The sequence below is a fragment of the Gymnogyps californianus genome, chromosome 1, assembly GCF_018139145.2.
Source record: "Gymnogyps californianus isolate 813 chromosome 1, ASM1813914v2, whole genome shotgun sequence".
Taxonomy (NCBI): Eukaryota; Metazoa; Chordata; class Aves; order Accipitriformes; family Cathartidae; genus Gymnogyps; species Gymnogyps californianus.
In genome coordinates, this window is record NC_059471.1 from 14,470,724 (window position 1) to 14,493,928 (window position 23,205).

Consider the following 23,205-nt stretch of genomic DNA (forward strand, 5'->3'; position numbering starts at 1 on the left):
TCTGGCAGCTTGTGACCAAAGGCTTCAATGTTGTGATCCGGCAGACTCCTCTCCCAACTCTGTGACATGGGGGGAAAAAAAAAAGTATTTCTCTTTGCATTTTTCATTGCATCAGTTGAGTTTGCCCTTGACTTGGGGGTTTCCTCAAGATGGTGACTTTACCACCTGTGTCGCTTGGATTTTAAAACAATCCCATTCATTTTTTTTAGCCTAGCACCTTAACATCATTGTCTCAGAAGATAAGACAGTATGCAACTATCTGCACCTTTTATTCAAAAGATACATATCTGTGGTGTGTGATCAACTGAACTGAATTTCTGTTTGTGACTGAAGGAGATGCTGAGATACTCAGGTTGCTCTTGCTTGATCATAAAGACCTGGCACTTGAGTATTCCCCAGTAAAACTGTGGCTGTGGAACCGACCTGTGATTTGAGTCCCACAAAAGTTGATTCTTGGCTAGTCGGTCATTTGGCAAGTCCTGCCTTCTGCCTTCTCTCTTTCTTTTAAGAATGTGTTTGGGAAAGATTTTGGAAGATAATTCATATAGCTTCTTTTCCCTTGCTAGGCAAAATACAAGCTTTTATTTTTTCTTTTTTCCTTTTTGCCTTTTTTCCCCTCATATCTGCATAGCTGCAAATAAATATGGAAGGCATTGGGAATTTTTCTGTAGTTAATATTTTGTTGGGTCAAGTGCCTTCTTTTCCTTATGATGTCTTTTGGACATATTTCTATTGTGAGGTAATGAGAACATTAAATTGGGCATATTTTTCATACTAAATATATTTTAACTTTTTGCAGGATAGAAAGTATGATGTGCTTTATAATCTAGTATAATTACCATTGTGAACTTTAGTCACTGGAACTAATCAGTAAGTGGTTTGTTATTACAGCTGGTTGATAAGTTTTCATTCATGGCATTAAATTCTTCCTTCTATTTCTTATTTCTCTGACTGACCTGACTTTCCCATGATATGGCAAAGCAAAACAGGATGGTGCTACAATGCAGGCTAGTTAGTTGGTTTTGTATATAACAATTTCTAGGGAGAAAAGGGGTCAGGAAGAGAATCACTACAGTTCTGAAGATGACCTGATGTTATTGCATTATGTCCAGTAATTAGTTTTTCCACCATTAATAGCTTTTGCACATGTGTAAGTAGGACTGGTTGTCTTGAGTTTTCTTTGTTTTCTCAAAATATTCACCTTGTTAATCATTAGAAAGAATCATTAGGACTTACCTAAGATTATAAAAGTCCCTGGCAGAGAGTTGCTCTTAATTAGAGGATATATCATTTTATAATTAAAAATTATATTTTTTCATTAATAATACCCTGATGGGATATTTACTTTAATTCCTTCTCCTATTTCCTGAAATTTAGCACTTCTTGAAAGACGGAAAAGCTTTTAAGAAAGCTGTCTTTTTCTTAAATTTCAGATTTAAATTTCAGAATAGCTGATTTAAAAGATTTTGAAGTATAAATTCTAAATTAGATTACAGAAAATAAGATGTTTCTTAATTTACTCATAGTGGTAGCTTTCTTCTGTATTATCATGTATTAAAGTAGTCTTACGGTAGAAATGTGAAGATTGTCTGCACATGATGGGAAAAACTTAAGAGGAGTAGGAAAGGAAAAAGGCAGAATAACTCTTTTAAATGAGACAAGCTTAAATATTCAGACACATCAAAACATTATTGGAAACAGACTTTTGGACCAGTTTCCTTTTGCAACCATGTGTGTGCTTTTCCATCATCCTCATACTTTAAGAGTGTGGGTGGAAAATAAGCATATTAGTCTTAAATGCAAAGGATAGGCCTATATCATCATCAAATTTGTTATACTCACCTACCTCTTCCACAATGTTTTTATTGAGCAAAGACAGTGTGACAGGTAGGTACATTTATAAAACTTGGGAAAGATTACTTTGCATTAAATGTCTGCTTAGCAAGATACCACCTACATAAAACCTCATGTATATTTATTATGGGAAACTATGTGAGTCTGTTGTATAGGTTTATTATTTATGAGAAAAATCCTGCTTAATATTGCATTTAATAATTGAATCAGTCCTCCTAGTATCTTCAAGCCCAATTCAGAAATAAACCCTAAAAACGTCGGAACCAACAAAAATGGCTTTATAACCAGGCATATTTTGGCACCTCTTCTTTGTTTTAATTTAAGTTAGCTGTGATATTTAGTCAAATATTTTACTTGGCAATGTTTTGTTTTTCAGGATGGGAAGAAGAAGTTTGACAAGGAAAGCGAGAAATATTATTCCATCCTAGAGAAGCACTTAAATTTATCAGCAAAGAAGAAAGAATCTCATTTGCAAGATGTAAGCACTAAACACACTCTTACCCAGTTTCACATTTGCATAGAGATCATGATAACAAACTGGTTCTCTTCAAGACATGCTGTATTTTGTTCATGTGAAATTTTGGTGATTTCTTGCATGGTGATTCACACGCTTATTGTGAATATAAATTCTTGAGTGGGATTAATATGACCCTAATAAGAGTTAAGTATTTTAATAAGGCAATGTTGTACATGTCCAACTTTGTGTACTTCAAGTACAGCTAATGTTTGTTGGTGGCAACAACAGAATCATATTACTACAGTAAAAATGTGACTTTTATAAGGTATATGTGGAGTATTTCACACATATAAATAATTCACATATAAATAATTCACATATAAATAATTCTTTTTTTGCTATTTAATTTATTACTCAATGAAATTATGCTTCTGTTTCACATAAATTTTAATCTGGGAGATTGAAATGAGATCACTTTAATGATGCTTTTTTATGCTTCTTTGTTCCTCTTTTTCACCTTATTCTGAGATTGCAGCATCATGTCCTGAAATTGTATCCACAGCTTCAGCTTTGAAGAGTCTGTATGGCTAATTCTTTTCTGTTAAAAAAAAACAAACCATGAAGACTTCTAGTTTAACAAGAAGATTCCAGGGCTTTTCAGTATGCTGGTAGAAATAATTATGATTTGTCTTTGAGGCAAAACCAGAAATTTGATATCAATGACACTTTGGGATTTGTGCCAAAGGTAGTTAAAAATTATTTTGATGGGATTACTCTTGTCACGGTGACTCTTAAATCATGGGGGTTAGTTTGCAGATGGAGTTTTCACAGAAGATGTGACCATCACTCAGTCACAAATCGTAGGATTTTTTTTTCATGTTTACCAATAATACTATAATTCAAATTAAATAAGGCTTAGCAATTCAAAATTTGTAATAATGTTTATACTCCTGAATTGCCATTGCTGTCTATATAATAATCAGCCTAGATAAGACATTAGTTATGTAGGATTCGTTAATTGTTCCACTTGTGTGTCAAAGTTTTATATGTACAGCTTTCACTTTTCCTAAATATCCTGTGTATTGAGGAAGAAGCAGTTCTGTTAGAGGCTAAGCACCAGCTGAGGAAAAAAAAAATTAATTTCTTATCAAAATGTGGAAAAGTGAACTTAAGCACCAATTTACTCTATAATAGAAATAAACTAAAATAAATAAAATAAAATATTTTACTCTTGAGACATGAGAATAATTACAGTCTAAAAACAGCAACTGAAGTGAAAAGTAACAACTGTGAATCTAATAAACTGTGGTAGAATAACAATGGATTTGGCTCAAGTATATAAACTAATGGAAAACCAGAATAAATTTTTCCACTATGTCCTTAAGTGACATCTCTGGATTTAAAAATCTTGTAACTGAGGCTGAGGTTTTTTGCTTTTCTGGATGCCCCAGTTGTGAAGCATCTAGAGCATAACTTGTCATTTCTGTCTTCCCCAGTTTTGTGCGGCTGTAGGTGTACTGAATCAGCAACATAGATCCACCATAAGTAGAAAGTACAATAGCAAATCAGTACTAAAAATGTTAACTGGGGAGTCTTTTGGCCTGTATCTATATCGTAAATAAAAGGAGGCCAAGCACCAGTTCCTGGCCCGAAATCCAAGTGATAGCTGTTGACTCACATCCAGAGCGGTTTGGGTGAGCCCCATTTATAGCCCATACGTCCAGGACAGAGTTCGATGGAGCAGCCCACAGCAGAGCCAGGGCACGAGCAAAGAACCAAGCGGTGCTGGCGGCTGGGGCTTTAGTGCTCAATGCAAGTGAAGGGAAGTCCTTGCCTCAAGCTGACGTCATGCATTTAGTGAGATGGGAATACCATTTTTTGACTGCTACTGTCACACTGAAAAATAACTCTTCTTTTTTAACCTGCTGTTTCTGTGAATTGTTGAGGTTTCTTGGTACCTCATCATGTTACATGGGCTAAAGAGTACTGGGATGAGCAAGGAGTGGTTCTCATACTGTATTGGGCTATTTTACATTTCTCACTTGAGTGCAATTGAGAGCACCTTAATTAGGCATCTAAAGTTTGATGGTCTGAGCATATTCTGTAGAGAGTGGTTTGCATATATTCATCTAATTGAAATGTGTTGGATATTTTAAGAGCCTGCAAGACTGCTTATGCTGTTTACAGAGATGACTAGACTTTTTTCCCTTTAGCATCAAAAAGAAACTTCATAATACTGTCTTTTCACTGCCTACGGAAGTCCACAGGGGAGCAGAAAACAGTCAGAATTGAGTGATGTGAAAAAGTTAATAAACCCCTGATTTTATTTCCCTGAAATCTGTTCCGGAATCGGGCATAAATATAGAGCAAAGGCTTCAGTCTCCAAGCTTATGTGAAGTTCTGGTATACATTTTAGTGATATCCTACATCAGTGAAAATATTACTCACTATAACTAGGTGTCATACAAGTAGAGACTCAAAATCATATCCATCAAATCTTTTTATTTTTTACGTGCAGTTTGAAGTCATAGAAAAAAGTGAAAATCCTTTCAGCTTTTGAAACTTTAAAATCACTTTCAAAGTGGTTCTTACAAATCTGAATCCTCGGTGTTCAAACAAATTCATAAGCTTCTACAGAAGATATATTTTGGAAATTATGATTTAGTCCCTGTACACTAGTGATTATGACCTTAATTTAGGAACCCATCCATATTTGAGATGGCACTTGGTTGTTGTAAATATCATTACAACTACAATCTGCTTAAATGCTGTTCAGAATAGAGATGGATTTAATTAGGTGTTTAAATACTTTTTCTGAGTCAAAGCCTGAAAGAGCTCATTTCTAAAACTAGATTCTATTATTTGCTTACAATTAAATGTGAGAGCTGAGGTCTGTCTCAAGTGCTTATTGACTGCACTTGCGTGAGCGAGAGCTTGCTGGATCATGTCCCAAAGTGGTGGCACCTGGTTCTGTTCAGCTATGTAGCATTGCCTTTGTGATACATTTTTTGTGAAATAAAACTATTAACAGAGTGTCAAGGAAAACAGTAGCCAAACGCACTATATGAATGGCACATGGCAGAGTTAATTCTGTGGTAAAGCACTTGATTATTGGAATTTTGAGTGCTTGATTTCTGCTTCATAATATTAGTTTGTGTACTTGATTTCCTGATTAGTTTTTTATAGGCATGGGAAGGAAATGCTAGTACTGGATCATTTGAAACATATCATTGAGGCCCATGCTTTGAAGTAGTGTTAGAGCACTGTGCTAGGGAAGTGGATCAATATTGTTAAGAGTCTGTGCGGCCAAATCACGATAGTAGCATGTCCTTGACTAAAGAAGCAATGTTAATTATATATGGTGCTATTGATGACCAAGTCGTGCCTAAAGGAAAACACTGACTTCTTGCATTTGTACTGTTAAAAGTACTAAACCTCTTTTATGATACGTTTGCTGGTTCAATGTTTGCTGTCAAGGGAAGACAACATCTAGCTTTTCCAGTTTTCCCATATGTGTTATTTTTAATGCCAGAATTGAACTAGAGAATATACAGAAGTATACTGCTGTATTTTAACTGGCTGACATCAAATGAGCTGAACTGGTCTTAACTCATATTGTTGATACTTGATAAAATTTCTTTTTGACCTAAGACCAAAACCTAACTAATGCAGCCCAAAAGGGATTTGCTTGAGAAAATTATTTGTTACGAAGAAGGATGAATTAAAATAGAATCTGCATCTCTTCTTTAAGCATTATCCATGTACTACACTGCTTGTCTGTTAGGTCCCTCTCCCATGGCTTGTTTAAATTGTTAGAGCCTATTACTCTTTATCAGCTGATAAGAGTTAATTCTTTAGCTGTTTAGGCAGAAGACACTGTTTTGGTACTGGATCTTTATGTCGGCTGGTATTATTCAGGCACTTCTGACAAGTATTGCTTTGTAGTTCTGGCATTTGAAAATTAAAACATGAAAAATAATTGATTTATGAGGTTAAGGACTTAAATATGTTTATATTTCAAGAGCATGTGACTCATAGTATGAAATAATAAGTTGCAAGATGTCATTGTTAAAGACAGTCTATTTAAAGAAAATACCTTCTTGGGAAAGTATTTGAAGCTGAGAAAGAGATATGATTTCAGTGCATGTGATACTCAAACATTTCAATAGAAATAATTATCTTTTTGTCCCTCCTTAATTCCTATCCTACTCTCTTCTATTTCTTTTTCTAAACCTGCCATATACCAGGGACAGAGTTCCTGCTGTCACCTTTCTTTGTTTCCCTCCAGGCTCTCCTAAAAACTAGAATATTAAAGTGCAAAAAGGAAGAAGAAACCAAAAAGGAGTGGGGAAAAGGCATGAGGCTAAAATGTGTAATGTTAGCTTCTTAAACTTGCGTTTAGCTATTTTAAGTAGGTATTCTAATTTTCAGGAAGAAAACGGAACCCTATGAAGCTTGTAAAATAATCTTATGGAAGATCTGTTTGTTAATGACAAAATTGTTTTTAAAGCAATCATTAGAGTAAATTAATGTTATCTGTATTTCATTTTGTCTTTTAGGCAGATACACAGATTGACAGAGAACATCAAAACTTCTATGAAGCATCATTAGAATATGTTTTTAAAATTCAAGAAGTACAAGAGAAAAAGAAATTTGAATTTGTAGAACCTGTAAGTTTTATGTTTTATTTTCTTTAGAATGCATGCGTTTAAAGCTGAAAATTGAATTTAAAATATCTATTTTTTTGCTCCCTTTTTAAATTGTGATTGCAGGTTGTTTGTATATAGACAGACATTAAGATCTTGGCTTGGGCACTTTCCATGTTTATTAAAGGATTATGTAAGAGTATCATATCTACTGTGAAGTGAAATGTCGGGTGTCTTGGAGTGTGCATAACGTTTTAATGGGACAACATGTAATGTTGTGTCTGTGCAACACATAATGGATGTTTCCTAATACCATGGTTTCATGGCTGAAATTTTGAGCCAGCTTTTGGTTTTAAATATTCCATGTAGGCAGTGTACACATATGTTTTTCCGAGTTATACATGAAATAAAGTGAAAAATTAGTTTTTCTGTAGGATAGGTAAGTTTGATTTTTGTTGGTGGAGTCATTTGTCTTTAGTTTATTTTGCACATAAAAGCAAGCATATGTTGACACGCCATAAAAGAGGAGGATAAAGTTGTGTTTTGAAGTCCATATTTAGATCTGGGATTTTCTCCTGGACTGTATTTCCGCCCCCCCACCCCTAACTATCTTCTGGGTCAGTATCAAAAGCTGCTTCAATATGATGTGCTAGCATATTTCTGTGGCATATTAGTAGTATTAGTACTGTTCATGTTGTACAGGACTAGCTTGCCAATTGCCTTAGCTAGTTAGTACCTGTAGCCCTTGACAGAGAACCTCCAATGTCATCTATCCCTTCCCATTAAGCATACTGAGCGTAGCAGAGCATCGGTTGTGAAGGAGAAACATGACAAGTATAACTTTTTCTCTCTCTCCACACCACCTTCCAGCTTCCTTGTAACTAACCGAAGCAGCACTCTTGACTGTGAAACAGGTTGAATTACATCTCTAACACCCAGTGTCACCAAGAAGAGCTTCTCAGATGCCTCCTTTCCATGAGATGAGAATGTATTGTATAGCGAATGTTTGACATTGATGCAAACTAATGAACCTGGATTCAGCAAGCAGTACTTACAGAAATCCTATCTTTATGGCATACAGCTGCCAAATCTTAGAGACTAAAACTTTGCTCGGATTCCTAAATAAGAACATTTTTCTACCTGTCACAGATTAATCCAGAGTGTGTGTCTCTGTCTACTTCTGCAAAACTCTCACATCCTGGAAAGATCTAGCAATCTTGACCTAGCTCTGACCCTGGTATAGGAGACTTTATGCTCCTTTAAAGTAACAGAAACTTTCTGTATTGAGAAGACTGTTCATCAGGAAATATTATTGTGCAATTGAATATAGTTAAAATAGGGCATCTTTCATCGTACGTGCTAGAAAGGGGGGAAAAATAAGTTTGATTTTATATATTTGAGCTGGAGATACTGAGCTTTATCCTTTTGACCAGGAGCTGTCCCCACACTGTGTCAGCCATCACAGCAGCAGCTATGAATTACCAAAATGAAAGAGCGATTTATCAATTCAACAGTGCTGATACTGAGCAAGCAAGCAGGGGAGGTTACTGGTAAACTCAGTCTTGTGGACCTTGGTATTTTTGTCACCACGTGTACACATCCAGTAGGTAAAATTTACTTTTGGGTGGTTCGGTTGCCATCCTGTTAGCCTGGTATGCTGTTTGTTGCACACAGGTCATTACTTGATGTTCCAGAGGAAGGTACGGGAAATACTCTGGTGACTGGGTAATGATAGCCCTTGCAGGCAGTGTCTTCTGGCTCCAGGTGTGAATTTTTTATAATTAATCTGAATATAAATGGAGCTTAAATTATAACATCAGTTATAAAATTTTGAACCTTCAAAATTCTTAATTTTTTGTTTCTAGTTTGTTGCATGCAACATGTGGGAATAAAAGCATTTACTAAAACCCATAAGGCAAAGTATGCCAAGTAAATTGTAATACACATCAGCAATACCATGAGACAAAGGAAAAAAAAAGTCTTCAAAATAGGCTTTCTAAAAATGCATAGTTTATGTAAGTGATGTTGGAAGTATGAGCATGTGCTCCTACATGCAAGTAGATAAGGCCAAAGCCTAACACTTTAAAATCACATATCAAAAGAATTGCCATATTATTAGTTTTCCTCTGTGTGCTCTATGGATGTTCAGATGCTAGAAGATGCCTGGTGGTGTGTCTATATAGACATTCTTCCTCTGGAGCTCTGCCGGTTGTGGGGCATTCTAGTGCGTGTGCTGCTTATGTCTCCGATTTATCAGCTCAGTATCACATCTCCATATAATTCTCAGTCTGACATGTTACTAATAGACTCTTTGAAGGAGAGTTTAACAAAATAAAGAAAGGCTGTTAGTGCAGTGAAGGAGGAAATTGTGATGCCCATGTGGAAGAAGGTTAAGTTCATGACATGGGAATAGAACTTGAAAAGCAAATGATCTGCTGGAGCTCCTTCCAAGATCTTCAGTTTGTTTATGCCAAAAAATAAGGATGGTCTGGGAACCAGAGTGGGAGAAGTAGCCTAGCAAAAATTGCCAGGTGGGTTACACCTAGGACAGTAGGACAGTGGAAGCTGGTAAGAGTGGAGTATGTTCTTTCCTGGAGGAGAGTTTTAGGGTACAAAATGCTAATGACTCATATTCTGAATAGAGGATTGTAATATTTAGAGTAGACTTTTGCAGCTGCTCCTCAGGCCCTGGATTTCTCTGCTGTTCTCTGCATCTTGTTTGAAGGAGTCACTAATGTGTACTAGTGTAACTGACAGCTGCCTATTTGTGATCCTCCTAGATCTTGACTTTTTCCAAGGAAAAAAAAACCCTAAAGCTTTTCATACAGATCATGAATTTAAACTTTTGCTCAAGGACAAGTTAGTGTTAAAATTTACTTTATAGCAAGTTAAACAACAAAGCAAAGTAAGTGACAGTATCTCTCATCCTAGCTTTGCCCTTGTGGGCCCAGAGAAGCTAGTCCAAACCAATGCCACTTTCTGAGGATGTTATGCTTGTTAAGAGAAATAGAAACGCCTTCCTAGAGCTCCACTTTGTCCCTCAGCGGTGCCAGGACTTCCTTGGCCTGTAGAAATCAGGGCACAGAGTTCATAAGCAGTAAACTGTCTGAAATGTGAGAGGTGGTCCATTAAATGTCACAAAAGCCCAGAATTGTTTATTTAAAAAAAAAAAAGGCAACCAACAAACCCTGCCTGTAATTGCATGCAGTTCCATGAAACTTCACTGACGTTAAACTCAATTTCCCCTTTCTTGGATTTTCTACATTATTAACTACATTTACTTTAATCTGATGAATAAGTGCTATCTACTTCTAAATAAAATGAAACCAGGGAGACAGGGACTTCTGGCTGATGTGCTGCAGGCCAAAGGTTAAATTCCTCTCCTATCCGAAACCTAAGTACAGTCATCTTCCTGTGAGAATGAAATGACCAGGCAGTCTTGAGGTCACCAGCTCTACATAAAAATAAATAAAGTCTCAAGAAATAGTTGGATTTTGTTTCAGGTTCTGTGTTGAAATCCTCGCAGCGCTGGGGTAGTGAGTAGCATTGTATTACGGAGTTTAGACCTTGCTCTTTATTGATGTGACTGATTAGATACGCAGAGTGAGGTAACTATAAGGCACTTGTTGAAATGAAAAATTGTTGATATGAACACATCAGGCATTGTATGTGATGTTCAGTGAAACAAATCACCTCTTTACATGTGAAGACTGCCTCAAAATACATTCTGAAAATCTTTTTTTGAAAGGAAAAAAGGCTGGTTTTCTTTTCTTTATTATTTAATATAAATCACTTTAAAATTATGAGCCTGCCTTAAACAGCAGTGCCACTTCTAACACCAGCAACAAGACAACTCCACTGTGAGCATAAGCCTAGGGCAAAAGTCCTTGGGTTTTAGATCTCTTCCATGCAATGCTATGGCTGTACCTGTCCTGATGGAAGTGGTTATGAAAATGCCTTAACAGCACAGGCCCATTGGGTACAGGGCATTTTCTGATCCCTGTTCTCCCACCACTAGTGACACGAACATAGAAGCAAATACCATCCTTATTGTGAGTTGTTTCAACACAGAACTTGAATAAGCTGGTCTAGGACTTGCGTGAAATAAGCATATTTTTACTTTTATTCCTGTTTTTCTAAGTGCTCAGAGAGTATTTGACCGAGAGAAGCTCAAGGCCAGATCCTCTGCAATGCACGACTGCCAGAATACCTGAGGAGTACTTTAACTGAAATGCATTCAGATTTTTCTCAGGGTTTTTTTCCTGCTATTTTTTTGCTTTCTGATAAATTCAGCTTTGCTGCCATCTTGTGTTTAAATATTTTCCTCCTCAGTATTTCTCCGTGTACTCCATAAAAGCATTTTGTATGGTGGAAGATGGTTTTCTTCAAGTATTGAAGCTGAAATTTAAACAGTTTATAGTACATTCTCCTGAAATACCCTTTAAACTGATCTTTAAAATTCAGGCATAAGCTGATATACTGAAACTTTCTCCCACTAGTTCTTTTATTGTAATTTTGATGTGTTCTCACGTTCTGGTGTGGCTGCAGTTTTGCTGAGCACTCATATTATTCCTGCAGTGCTTCTTTAGCTGAAAGGGGTGGGTTTAACAGCAGGCTCCTACTTACGGGTTAAGTTAATGCATGTCCTTTTGACTGAACCAAGTCAGAGTAAGAACAGCAGTAGTTATGCTGCTGTATCTGAAGGAGCTGCAGTTGGGGACGCTCATGAGTCACTGGATCTAGACTGTGGGCATGGGCTTTGCACAGCTGGAGGCAGAGCAGAGCCTTAGTTATAATTTACTTACTTTATACTTTATTCATAAAAAAGGAAGAGTAGGGTTTTTTTCTTTTCTTTTATGTAATTCTTTCTAGAATTACATTATAAAACTTAAAATTATAGAACTCTTAATTGGAGTTTTTTAAGATAAATTGTTGTATTTGGACCTTCCTCAAACCCTTGAATAACCAGTAAGAGACTTTCAGGGCCAGGTCCTTAACTGAGATCATGATTTCAGCTGGACAGATGATCATGTAAAGCTGAGACAATTTACACAAGCTGTGGAGCCCTTCACTTGACTGTCTTGCCTTCGTTGTTTGTTTGGTGGTGGAATGCGGTTCAGGAATTCACACCCATTGTAGAAGCCCCACAAAAAGTGGCTTTTATGCCCAAGGATCTTCTCAATTCTTCAGGCTCCATGACGAACTTACTGGGCAGCCATGGGCTTTCACCACCTCTGCCTGAGACTAGGGTTTCATGTGATGCTGCGATACCAGTAAAAACCAAGGGCAAAGTCCTTCTCCCAGCCATGCCTTCATGCTTCTATTTGTGCCAGCACTGATGGTCTATTAACCTCGAACTGGTCTAACTTACTAATGCAGCAAAACAGCAGGCTTCCCGAGGCAGAGATGCTCACTGAAGGGCTCAGTGATGCCAGAGCTGGCTCAAGGATGTGTGGGATGCGTGACAAAACTGAATGGGGAAAGAGAGGAGGAATGGGAAGGGGAGAGCAAGACTTCGGTCTGGTAGCAGCAAGTCATCATGTTAGCTCCTCTGCCCGGAGTGCTGCATCCTTGATCTCTCATCTGTCAAGCTGTGGAAGTTTACTCATTAAAGGGTGTGGAATGTCTTGCAATGCTGGAATGGATGGGGCTCTAAAATTGCAAAATATTATTTTAGCTATTCCCTTGAAATATATGTGTTGCCTTAGTACAGCAGTCTCTTAGTGAGCAATAGGAAAGAGGGAAGCAGAACAATTTAACTACATTTCTTCAAGCAGGGCTGAGTGTAAATTTAAAGAAAATATAAACACAGTAAAAGCTACATTTTTAAGCTGTTTCACTTACGATAATCTATGGTACTGGTAACACAAAGAAAAGTGCATTAAATATGAATGATGGCATTTTTGTTGCCTAAGTCTAGGCTACTTCAATGTCGATGGAGAGAGATAAATGTTTCCATTGGATCATTCATCCCGTCCTGAGAGAGAAGTCTGAAACAGGAAAAAGAATTATGCTGTTGAATACCTGTGGTTTTTTACTGAGTTAGGAGGCAGCCTGGACAGCCAGTTACTTAGCGTAGATGATTAGCTTTTCAGTGGCTGTAATACACTAAGATAAATCTGTCCTTTTGTTATAGCTTTTGTTATTGTACATGCAAGTTAATATCTCTTTTTTTTGTTGTTTTCTTTACTTTTTTTGTAAGCTAAATTATATATACAAAGAAAACAGTCCATAATAAAAAATACTTCTTATTTAATAGCAGGTAAGATGACTTACGGCAATGTCAAAACATTTTTAAAATTTAGAACAGAATAAGTTAGAAGGCTTTTAAAACTAATAGGTGGTAGGAATACATTAGTTCAACAGCTAAAATCTAGTTGCACTTTTTACTACTTAAACATTACTTTAAAGCAAACTTTAAAAAGAATTTTCAGCTGGATACGTACAGACTTCAACTGTTCTGTTGGAGTCGGTCACAGACATACCAGATAGAGCTTGCATTTTGTTATAGAGCAGGAAGAAATAGTCTGGATTTCTTGTGTTGTATTAAGCTGTCCAAAACATACTTTCAAGAGTCTCATTTGTGGAAAATAGGTCATAGCCCAAGCAATTACTATGAAGAAAGTGAAAAAATATTATGAAGAAAAATACCTTGAACTCTGAAAGTATGAACTTGGAAAATGCACACCATCAAAAACTCCAGCTGAAATACTGGATAAAATGACTAGGACAGTGAATTAAATTATTATGGAAATGACAACTTCATGACGCAAAAGCCTGTTTAACACCTTTCTTTCTTAAGGTCTGACCATGGATTCCTTGCTCAGCAAAGCTTTGCTATTGCGAGTAATGAAGGCTTAAAATGTTCCAGGAGCTAAGACACAGAATGTTTTTTGCTGATAGTTTGCCATATTTTGCTGCTGAAAACTAATAGAAAATCAACTGTCCTTAGTTTTTGCTTTCTAATATTCACCTGAATAGAAAAAGTGCGTAGCAGTTGCTAAGAACTATTTTTTTACTATCTCAGACAATACCTATGCCTTATAAGTTAGTGCATGTTCTGTTATCTTTGTGTTCTATAGCATTAAGAGCACGTGTTAAAAATATATAATACTTCCTAATTTTACCTTTTCAGCTCTTGGCATTTCTTCAAGGATTATTTACATTTTACCATGAAGGATATGAACTGGCTCAGGAGTTTGCACCATACAAGCAGCAACTGCAGTTCAATTTGCAGAATGTAAGGATGATTTGTATTTACACCATTTTGTTTGCTAATTTAATTTTAGGATATTAAAGCAGACTTGTAGCACTTTATTGGAACTCTAAATCTTGCAATGTTTTAGTAAGCTGAAATCAAATTAATATATGAATAAGTAAAAGTTATTTTTGGTAAGGTTAATGTAATTAAAATCCCTATCAACAAACAACTTCAGAAAAATTAATCTTCAGATAGTTAATTTGTGATTTCCAGGTCAAAATTTTGGGAGTGAGAGCCAGAAAAGCAGGACAGCAGCCAAGTTTTGATTAGAAAACACAGCAGTCCAGATAGGTTTAAACATGTGTAAATGCTTTCTTGAGAGTGGGGCCTGTCTTCTGGAGTAAGTGGACGTCCCAAAAATGTTCCACCTGGTATAGAATGATGCAGTTTGTTTCTTTAAAATCACAGATTGCCACAAAAAGCTTGTCCTGCTGTCTACTAGCTTCCCAATGTATATAAAGCATACTCGGGAAGCCATTCTCTGGCTGTTCTCTGGAGCATCAAAGAACTGGTGAGGCCTTCCTCCATGGTGAGCAGCTCTCACGAGCATTAAGTTCCACTGGAAAAAAGGGTCTGTTATTTGCGTAGAGAATTACTCTCAACTGAGCAGATGGATCTTTTGCTGTAGATTGGTCTGAGTTACGTAGTAAGAGCCATACAAGATTAACTGTGCCCAAAAATTCCATAGCTTTCAGAAATAACAAAAATGCGTTTAATCAACATACTTTTCCACCCATCATAACTGCTGTATACAAGTGTATATTTATTTCACTGTGTAACTCAGATGTTACACTTCCAAGGACATACAATAAGTAGATGCAAAACATCTTAACGCCCAGTTTGCATTAGAACCACTTTTTGCTTTTAAGGCAAAACGTGAAGTTCAACATGTTAATATTGGGCCAGCCCTACATTTTTCATGACAAGTAATGTCAAAGTACAGAACAAATTAAAAAAAAAAAAGTGAAGGAATTCCATCATTCTATCATTTGCTCCAAATGCTGTATCTTTGGGGTGACTCCATTTCTTTTCCATTTAATTCTTTCAAGAAAACATACTCGCCCAACAGAAATTTTTGTAGCTCCACTAGAGTCAAAGAAGCTACAACAGTTTAGAAGATCTGACATCAGCTTTTGTGGATAGTGCCTTGGCCACTGAACTTAGGGAATATGAAACAGGTCTGGGAGAACAAGAGCACCTTACTGTGCTCAACTGCTATTCCTTGTGGGTTACTGGAAAATAAAACACTGACATTTTCCCTGTAGCATATTGCTATTAGAGAGACATATGTTGGCTCAAAGTTGGAAGATGGCATTGCCTTAGCACTGTTAATGTAGATCTGCTTTCTTAGGAGTACTGCACTCTTCCAGGTTTTGCTGCAATTAAACATGTAGCACACCTCCATAGCCCCCTCCCCTTTTATGTCTGTTGTTCATATGTAGGTATAGATCCCATTTAAAACACTGCTTGGGGAAATAAGGCAAAACCTCCCAGATGATTAACCTTTTCCTTTTGGATCGAAATGCAAATGTTCTCTGTCTGTAGAGCATCTCAGGCCCTTGTCTTTTCAAATTATGTATTTGCTACTTTCGGTTTGCTACTAAGACGCTTTCAGATAAAAGCACAAGAGGTCACTGTTGTTGCACAGCACAGTTTCAGTGAAAGGGTGAAAAATGTGCTTCAGTCCAGAGATTTATTTACTTTAATATGGCAGGTTCTGAGAGGAGCATGAGCCTACAGCACAGATCAAAACTGGCATTGTAAGTCAGAATATGTTAGTATCTTCTATGTGCATATCTATAGAAACAGAATTATTAAAGGATTTTTTCAATTTCAATGTTAATTAAGAACTAGTTAAACTTAATCTCTTCTTAAATATTGTATAAGTACAACTTGAAGTTGTAAATAGACTACAGAGGTAGAGGAAGATGTAAAGTTAGGCAGAAGGAACAATGTATTATGATATTATTTTTTATTATATTTATACATCAGAGAAACATATACATGAAGATATAGTGGGATACAGTACATCATTCACTGCTGTTACAGAGAAGTTTGAATTCTGGCTCCAGATCTAGATCCACAGCTTCCTTTTGCCAGCTGGGCCATCTACTGACTTGTCACTCAGAGCATCACCCAACCTCAGATTGAGATGAAATAATTTATGTAGGGAAAGACAAACTGAGGACAGTGTTCAGGGAAAAATGTGTTCAGCCTGTCTGTTGTAGCTGTCAAAACTACTCCTCTCCATTGCATTGTGTGTTAAGGTCTTGTAGAACAGTTGATCTGAACTGCTGTTTTTGTTCTTAAAATTGTCCTACAGGTTAGAGCAGGACCAGTAACAGCCGTAGGAGTAGCAGAGCAGAGGCAGACCGACAGCTCTTAACAGGTCACCATGTCCTAACATGACCTGTTGTCACTTTCACTGTTTCAGCTGGCCAGTGGCATACTTTGTATGTCCATTTGGCTTTGTTTTCTATAATTTGATTCAAAGTCCTGGCTGCTTAAAAGTAATAATTAAAGACTTAATAGACAAACAGAGATAAGCTCTCAAAAAGGGTACATTCCTCGCTTCAGTGGCATGTCCCTCTTGAAGGTCTCAAAATGACCTCTGTTAAGTTTGATCTGAACTGATACTTCACTCTAAGGATATAATCTGAAAAGTTCAGAGAAGAATTTTACCTCCCTCTCTAATAATAATGTTTCTCTTCAAGAAGGAGATTTAACGCATGTATTATTATACTACTGTGCAGCTCCATGAATGGCCCACAAAAAGGGGAAAGTATTCACCAGTGTATAAAGCCCTGAGATTATCTTTCTGACTAGTCAGGATTAGAGTCCATAAGATGACTTTGCAGAAACATTACGAAAATCTTTATTCTTTTCTATTACCTGTAGGAACAAAGTGTTCAACATCTGATATATTAATAGCAACCTATCAAATCTCTGGCACCTCATAATAATTCTCCTCTACTATACCGTGCTAGGTGTGTGGATGGAAACCCTGGCCTCACTGAATTCAATAGGAGAAAATGTCTATTTACATGCATATAGATATTAGCAAATATGAATAGCCCACCTTTGTACCTAATAGTTTGCTTGGCGAGATGCCTGGTTACACACGTGATATTTAGGACAGACACAGTACTTCCATGCTTTTGGCACAGTTCTGCCACTTGTGACCTGTTTCTTACCTAGCATATTTATGTTATACTTAACTGTGGTGTTTGCATAGTCCTATCAAAAAATGTTCATGACAGTGCCAGTAACCTAACTATTCTGAGTATCAGCAACTGTGGTATTACTGCAGATACGGATACACAGTACATTTGTCTCTTCCACGTGTGGAGAGACTGCAGCTGTCTAGAGACATTAGCCTGGCATTAACCCAAACTAGTTTTTTCTGTACTGTACTTCAAGTGGTTCAGTGGGACTTACTACTTCAGGTTTGGGGCTATCCTATCAGCAGCTTCTAGTTTAGCCTGGCTTCTGTCTGTGTATCCTAGATTACATAGAGAGAAAGCCTGCATCTGTCTGCAAAATACTGTGTAAGCATACCTAAAGATATGAAATGACCTCCTTTCTGAGGTTAGTGACCTGCAGAAAGAGGAATGTTACTGTTCTCAACTGTTTCCTTTACACTTGTGTGCTTAAGTTGAGTTCTTCGTTCCTATGTTATTCCTAGGCTTCTAGAGCAATGAAGAGTATTATTCTTTATTGCTTTTTTTTTCCCTTTTTGTCTCTGGCAAATGCTTCTGTTGGTCTCCAATACAGTCTCCTTGGCATTATTAGTAATTAGTTCTTTGTTGTTGTTTTAGTACTTGCATGAGATAATGTGGGTTTTTGTTTGTTTCCTTTTCTGGGTATTAGACCCGGAATAACTTTGAAAGCACTAGGCAGGAAGTGGAGAGACTCATGCAAAGAATGAAATCAGCCAACCAGGATTACAGACCACCAAGTCAATGGACAATGGAAGGCTATCTCTATGTGCAGGAGAAACGTGAGTAAAACAGAGTACCTTTTAATTTGATTTGAAAGGCACAGCAACAAATGCAAGGACGAGAAAATGGTTTAGTTAGCAGGACAACACAACAGCTCTGTGTTTTAATGGCTGCAGACTTCTGCTGTGGTTGCTTTCCAAATGATTGAGAGGTTCAAAAGAAAAATAACTGTTTTTACTTTTCAAAAAGCACTCAGAGTAGCTACAGTCAGATGGAATGGTGATCAAAACACTTGTAAGCAACTCAACTCCTGCCCCGTGGGTCCTTGTGGGTAGATCCTTGCTACTGGCCACCCCAGTGGCTGACTGGGTCACTGTCAGCTTCAAAATAGCTGCAAAGCTATACCTATGTTTTATTCACTTCATTAGATATGATAATGAACTGATGAACTAAATGAAGGAATAGAACTAAAGTTGTCGTAAGTGTCTGAAACTACTTGGAAGAGCCTAGCAATACATCATGTTATGAATGAAAACAGAACCAGGAAATATGTGAAAAGTCAAATGAGAGAATTCAAAACTATATGTCACCTGAAGTATCAGCTGCCACTGTTTTACATTCTAACTGGTATAGAAAACCAAGCCAAACTAGCTGTGTTAGGCAGGATCATGCAAAACCCTCAGTAAAATACTGAGACATGGGGTGCCCAGATTTATGTATTTATTCATTTTTCCATTTGCTGTGGAATCAGCCTGACACTAGAAGAGTATATAGTAGAGTTTTGAGATAGTGTGTACATGCTTGTGCAAGTTTGACGTTCATGCAAAAATTATTAAATACAACCTTGCACCTGATTTCTCAATCTAAAAATAAATAGAAGGCATCTGGATATAGAATTCCCATGTCAGACTTGACCCCGTTTGACCTAAGTTTTGAGAATATCTTCTTCACTGCTCCCCTTTTAGATGATAACTGAAGAGACTACATGGAGTTATAGATAATTGATTTTCCAAATAACATCATGAAATTAATCTTTATTCCGTATGTGAGCTAAAAGACAGAAACCTCAATGCTTATCATAGTTAACCTCAGCCACTTCTACTCTCAGTAGCACTGGAAGCTTTAAGAAGACCCTCTATGTTTTAATTGAGTAATTAATGATAAAAGAAACCAGTGTTAAGTGGAAATTACACTTAGCCTTGCTAATGGGGGAGGGAGAAAAGGAGTGAAGCATTGGGCACATGCTGTGCTTCATTAAATAGTGAGAGGCCAACTTGACATCCTCTTACTGAAAAGAAATTTGTTCATTAGTTTATTCTGGAGTAAGAGTAACAAGGTCTGTAATCTCTGTGTCAGTGGGGAAGGTAGTAGTTGTATATTTCCTTGTCATGCAGGCTTACTTTCCTACAACCATCATCCCATAGGCTCTTGTCAAATTATGGGCAACTGTGTTAAATGTTTGCTGTTCTTGAGAGTAAATCCTGTATGTATTTATTACTGATATGCGTGGTGGTAAATATGTTTTTTTGGAAAAAAATGGCAGTAGGCCATAAATTGTTTTCATTCAGATGGACAGTCATGAGTAACAGTATTAAAGTTACGATATAGGTGTCTGGCTACAATTTTTTAATGAAAAACAGCTGAATTCTAAACTCATCTAAAATTGCTTTGAGAGTGCTCATCCTTCTTATATATGCCAGAAGAGTTAATGAAATGCCATCAGAGGAAAAATTGATTTAGAATAATTCTAGGTTTTGTTTTGCTAAGTGAAAATAAGTTAAAATATAGGAACAGAACAGCTAACTTCTGAGGATGGGTAACCAGTTGACTTTTCAATTCCTGACATTACTTTCCTGCAAAACACAGGCAATGGGAGAACTTTCTCCGAGTTGGCATAACAGACCCTGTAAACGTCCACATCTATGTTTCTGGATTGCCAGACATATGACTTACATGACTCATGCAATCTCTGGTATATGCACCACCTTTGTGGAAGGCTACATTTAGAAGGCAAAGCCATTGTATCTGTAGCAAAACTACTAGGTTTGTTTTTAACACCTTCCATTTTTATTTAACTGTTTACATTTTAAAAAAAACAAACACAAAACCCTTAAAAGACTTTTTTTTTTTTTTAACTCAGAGCTCTTTCATTTTATAAAGAATTAAAAGGTCCAGATATACTGTACTTTGAAAAAATCAATGTCACATTTTTTCCCATGAGTAACTCCCATTGAAATGAAGCGGAAAATCACATGTGGGTTGAAAGTATCATCTAGTCCTTTCCTATTCTGAATTTACACAGTAGTTACAGTACTGCATTATATATATATTATTTTGCTTTGGCACCTACATTTGTGATGGCTCTGCAGAGAGGGGCCATGTTTGAATGCCAGGCTCTGAAGCATAATGCTGTTCAAGAGGAAAGAAATGCCTTTCCTTCTTGGTACCTCTTCACACAGCCATTCTGTTTGGTCTCTCCAGCTGAGTACCCAGAAGCTGTGTCAATGCTAGTAAAATAAATGGGGCTGTACTCTGCCACTGAGACAAGCTTGCACAGAATATCCCACCCTCTATGATAAATTTCCTATCCTCAAAAATCAAGATGTTTTTTCCAAGTTACCTATTGACTGTGTGTTACCGAGTCACTGTGAATGCTGCCAGCACTGTTTATTAACCAGTGCAGTTATAGCTATAATGTTCTGGCCCAAGGGGGAGCAGTCACACTGCAAAAACCTGAATTATCCTGTCCTGCGCAGTGCACCACCCCTCCAGATGTATGTGTAAGAATCCGGGAGCTTTTCTTGTTCTCTGTGCTACAGTAAACATATTTTTTTCCAGAATTGTGGGAGATCTTAGCTGTACTTCTAGGATGTAGAGAGAATTATGGAAATGGTGGGAGGATTTACTCCATGTCCTCACAGCAAAGAACACATTAATGAATACCTGTATCTAAGCTAGGTTAGCGGACGAAGTTTAAAATACCATCGAGCTTAAGCTCCAGAGGGTTTTGTGTTTAGATTTGCTAAAGGTTCACAGCAATGCCTGAGCAAAGCTCTGGGTAATCCAGGAGTGAAAACATCTGCATCAGACATCCTATACTTTGCAGTAGGATTAAGTAGTCGTGTGGTGTGACCTCTCCAGGATAAGGCATACATCCACTTACTTGGGGATTGCTGTAGATTCTGTGTATGGCTATCTCAGTCGAAGACTAGTGAATCTCTAAGTACATTATACTTTGGTATTGTGAGTGTGTGCAATTGTCAGTTCGTGGACATGGTCAGTTGTGCGCCACTGTTACAGCCATCTCTTCCCCAGCAGGACCCTTTCCAAGGCATAAAAGGCCAATGTTTCTTGCTGAAGGTGCCACCTCTGCCACCCAGCATTTTATCCCTCATCTCTAAACCACTGTTGTTTTAGAGTGCACTGTTCCTTTCCTTCCTTTCCTTTCACATAGTGAAATCACCCATCAGTGTTCAACTACATAAGATTAAATCTATCTCTGAGCCAATGCCATTTTACCCACTCCCTTAAAGTAACAGGTAGAAGAATAGCCCTGCTATGATACTACCAAAAGCATTTGTTACCTTTGACAAGAACTCTGAAAGTACAGGGAAATGCACTCTGACTTCATGACTTTGTCCAATTTTGTGGATCTCATACCAGACTTCAAGGTTTCCCTCAGAGAACGGATGTAATACTGAATCCTTGTGCTTCACTTGGGTTGATAAAATCTTCAACTATATTTCCTAGGCAGAAAAATCCTCAGGGTCTTGCCTGTCTCCTGCCTGTTTACCCTAGTAAAATGCTGGTACCCATCCAGTTGCCAAAGAAAATCAGTCTGCTGGAACTTTGTTGGGCAACCTTATCAAGCTGCAATATTTGAAAATTATACCTGAACAACATGTACAAATTAAAAAATTACAGGAGTTTTTGATTTTGTAGGCTACATGTGGATGCTGTTGTTTCATTTCTCTATTGTATCTAACTCCAACTAAAATAGTGATAAAATGCCAAAATAATTGTTTTTAATACTGTCTCTCTTTAATCTAGGACCTCTTGGATTTACATGGATAAAACATTACTGCACTTACGATAAAGGAACAAAAACATTTACAATGAGTATAGCTGAAACAAAATCTGGTGGAAAAGTGGTGAGTTGCGCATATATGAACTGTATATTCCATCTTTTATCTTAAGTATTCAGGAACTGTTAAAAGAAAAAAAATGTGGTGAACAAAGCAGAAGGCTGTTTTCATACATGAAGCAGTGCATGTCTTATATAGCATAGAAAAATATTTAAATAAAAATATTTCTTTTAAAATGTATATAAACCACATATTAAATAACTTCTCTAATGTGGTGGTTCCAAATGCATAGGAAATCAATCACATTTGCACAGAATCATAGACTGGATGAGGTTTGGAAGGGAGCTCTGGAGATCATTTAGTTTAATCCCAATGCAGGGTCGACCAGAGCAGATTAGCAAGGCCTGTGTCCAGTCAGATTTTAGATATCTCCAAGGATGGAGACCCCGCAACCTCTGTGGGCAACCTGTTTCAGCATTTGACCACCGTAAAAAAGCTTTTTCTTAAGTTCAAATGGAATTACCTGTATTTCAGTTTGCGGCCATTGCCTTGTGGTCTTTCACTGGGCACCACTGAGAAGAATCTGACTCAGTCTTCTTTGCTCTTTCCCATCAGGTACTTATAGATAAATCACTGACATGATCCCCGTTCTCCAGGCTGAACAGTCCCAGCTCTCTCAGCCTCTCATATGACAGATGCTCCAAGTCCTTAATCACCTTGGTAGCCCTTAGCTGGACTTGCTCTAGTACGTCACTGTCTCTCTTGTGCTGGGTAGCCCAGCACTGGACACAGCACTCCAGATGTGTCTCACCAGTGCTGAACAGAGGGTGAGGATCACCTCCCTTGACCTGCTGGCAGCGCTCTGCCTGATGCAGCCCAGGAGGCTGTTGGCCTTCTTTGCTGCAAGGGCACATTGCTGGCTCATGGTCAACTTGTTGCCCACCAGGAACTGCAGGTCCTT

At 37.4% G+C, this 23,205-nt stretch overlaps 1 protein-coding gene across 1 annotated transcript in view; it reads left to right on the forward strand.

Moving 5' to 3' along the window:
- Positions 1–23,205, forward strand: part of ARHGAP42 (Rho GTPase activating protein 42) — a 167,770-nt gene that overhangs the window by 108,287 nt on the left and 36,278 nt on the right. The window contains exons 5-9 of the mRNA XM_050897048.1: positions 2,231–2,332; positions 6,871–6,981; positions 14,093–14,197; positions 18,089–18,218; positions 22,210–22,310. Of these exons, the coding sequence (XP_050753005.1) occupies positions 2,231–2,332; positions 6,871–6,981; positions 14,093–14,197; positions 18,089–18,218; positions 22,210–22,310 (549 nt within the window). The remainder of the gene's footprint in view (positions 1–2,230; positions 2,333–6,870; positions 6,982–14,092; positions 14,198–18,088; positions 18,219–22,209; positions 22,311–23,205) is intronic.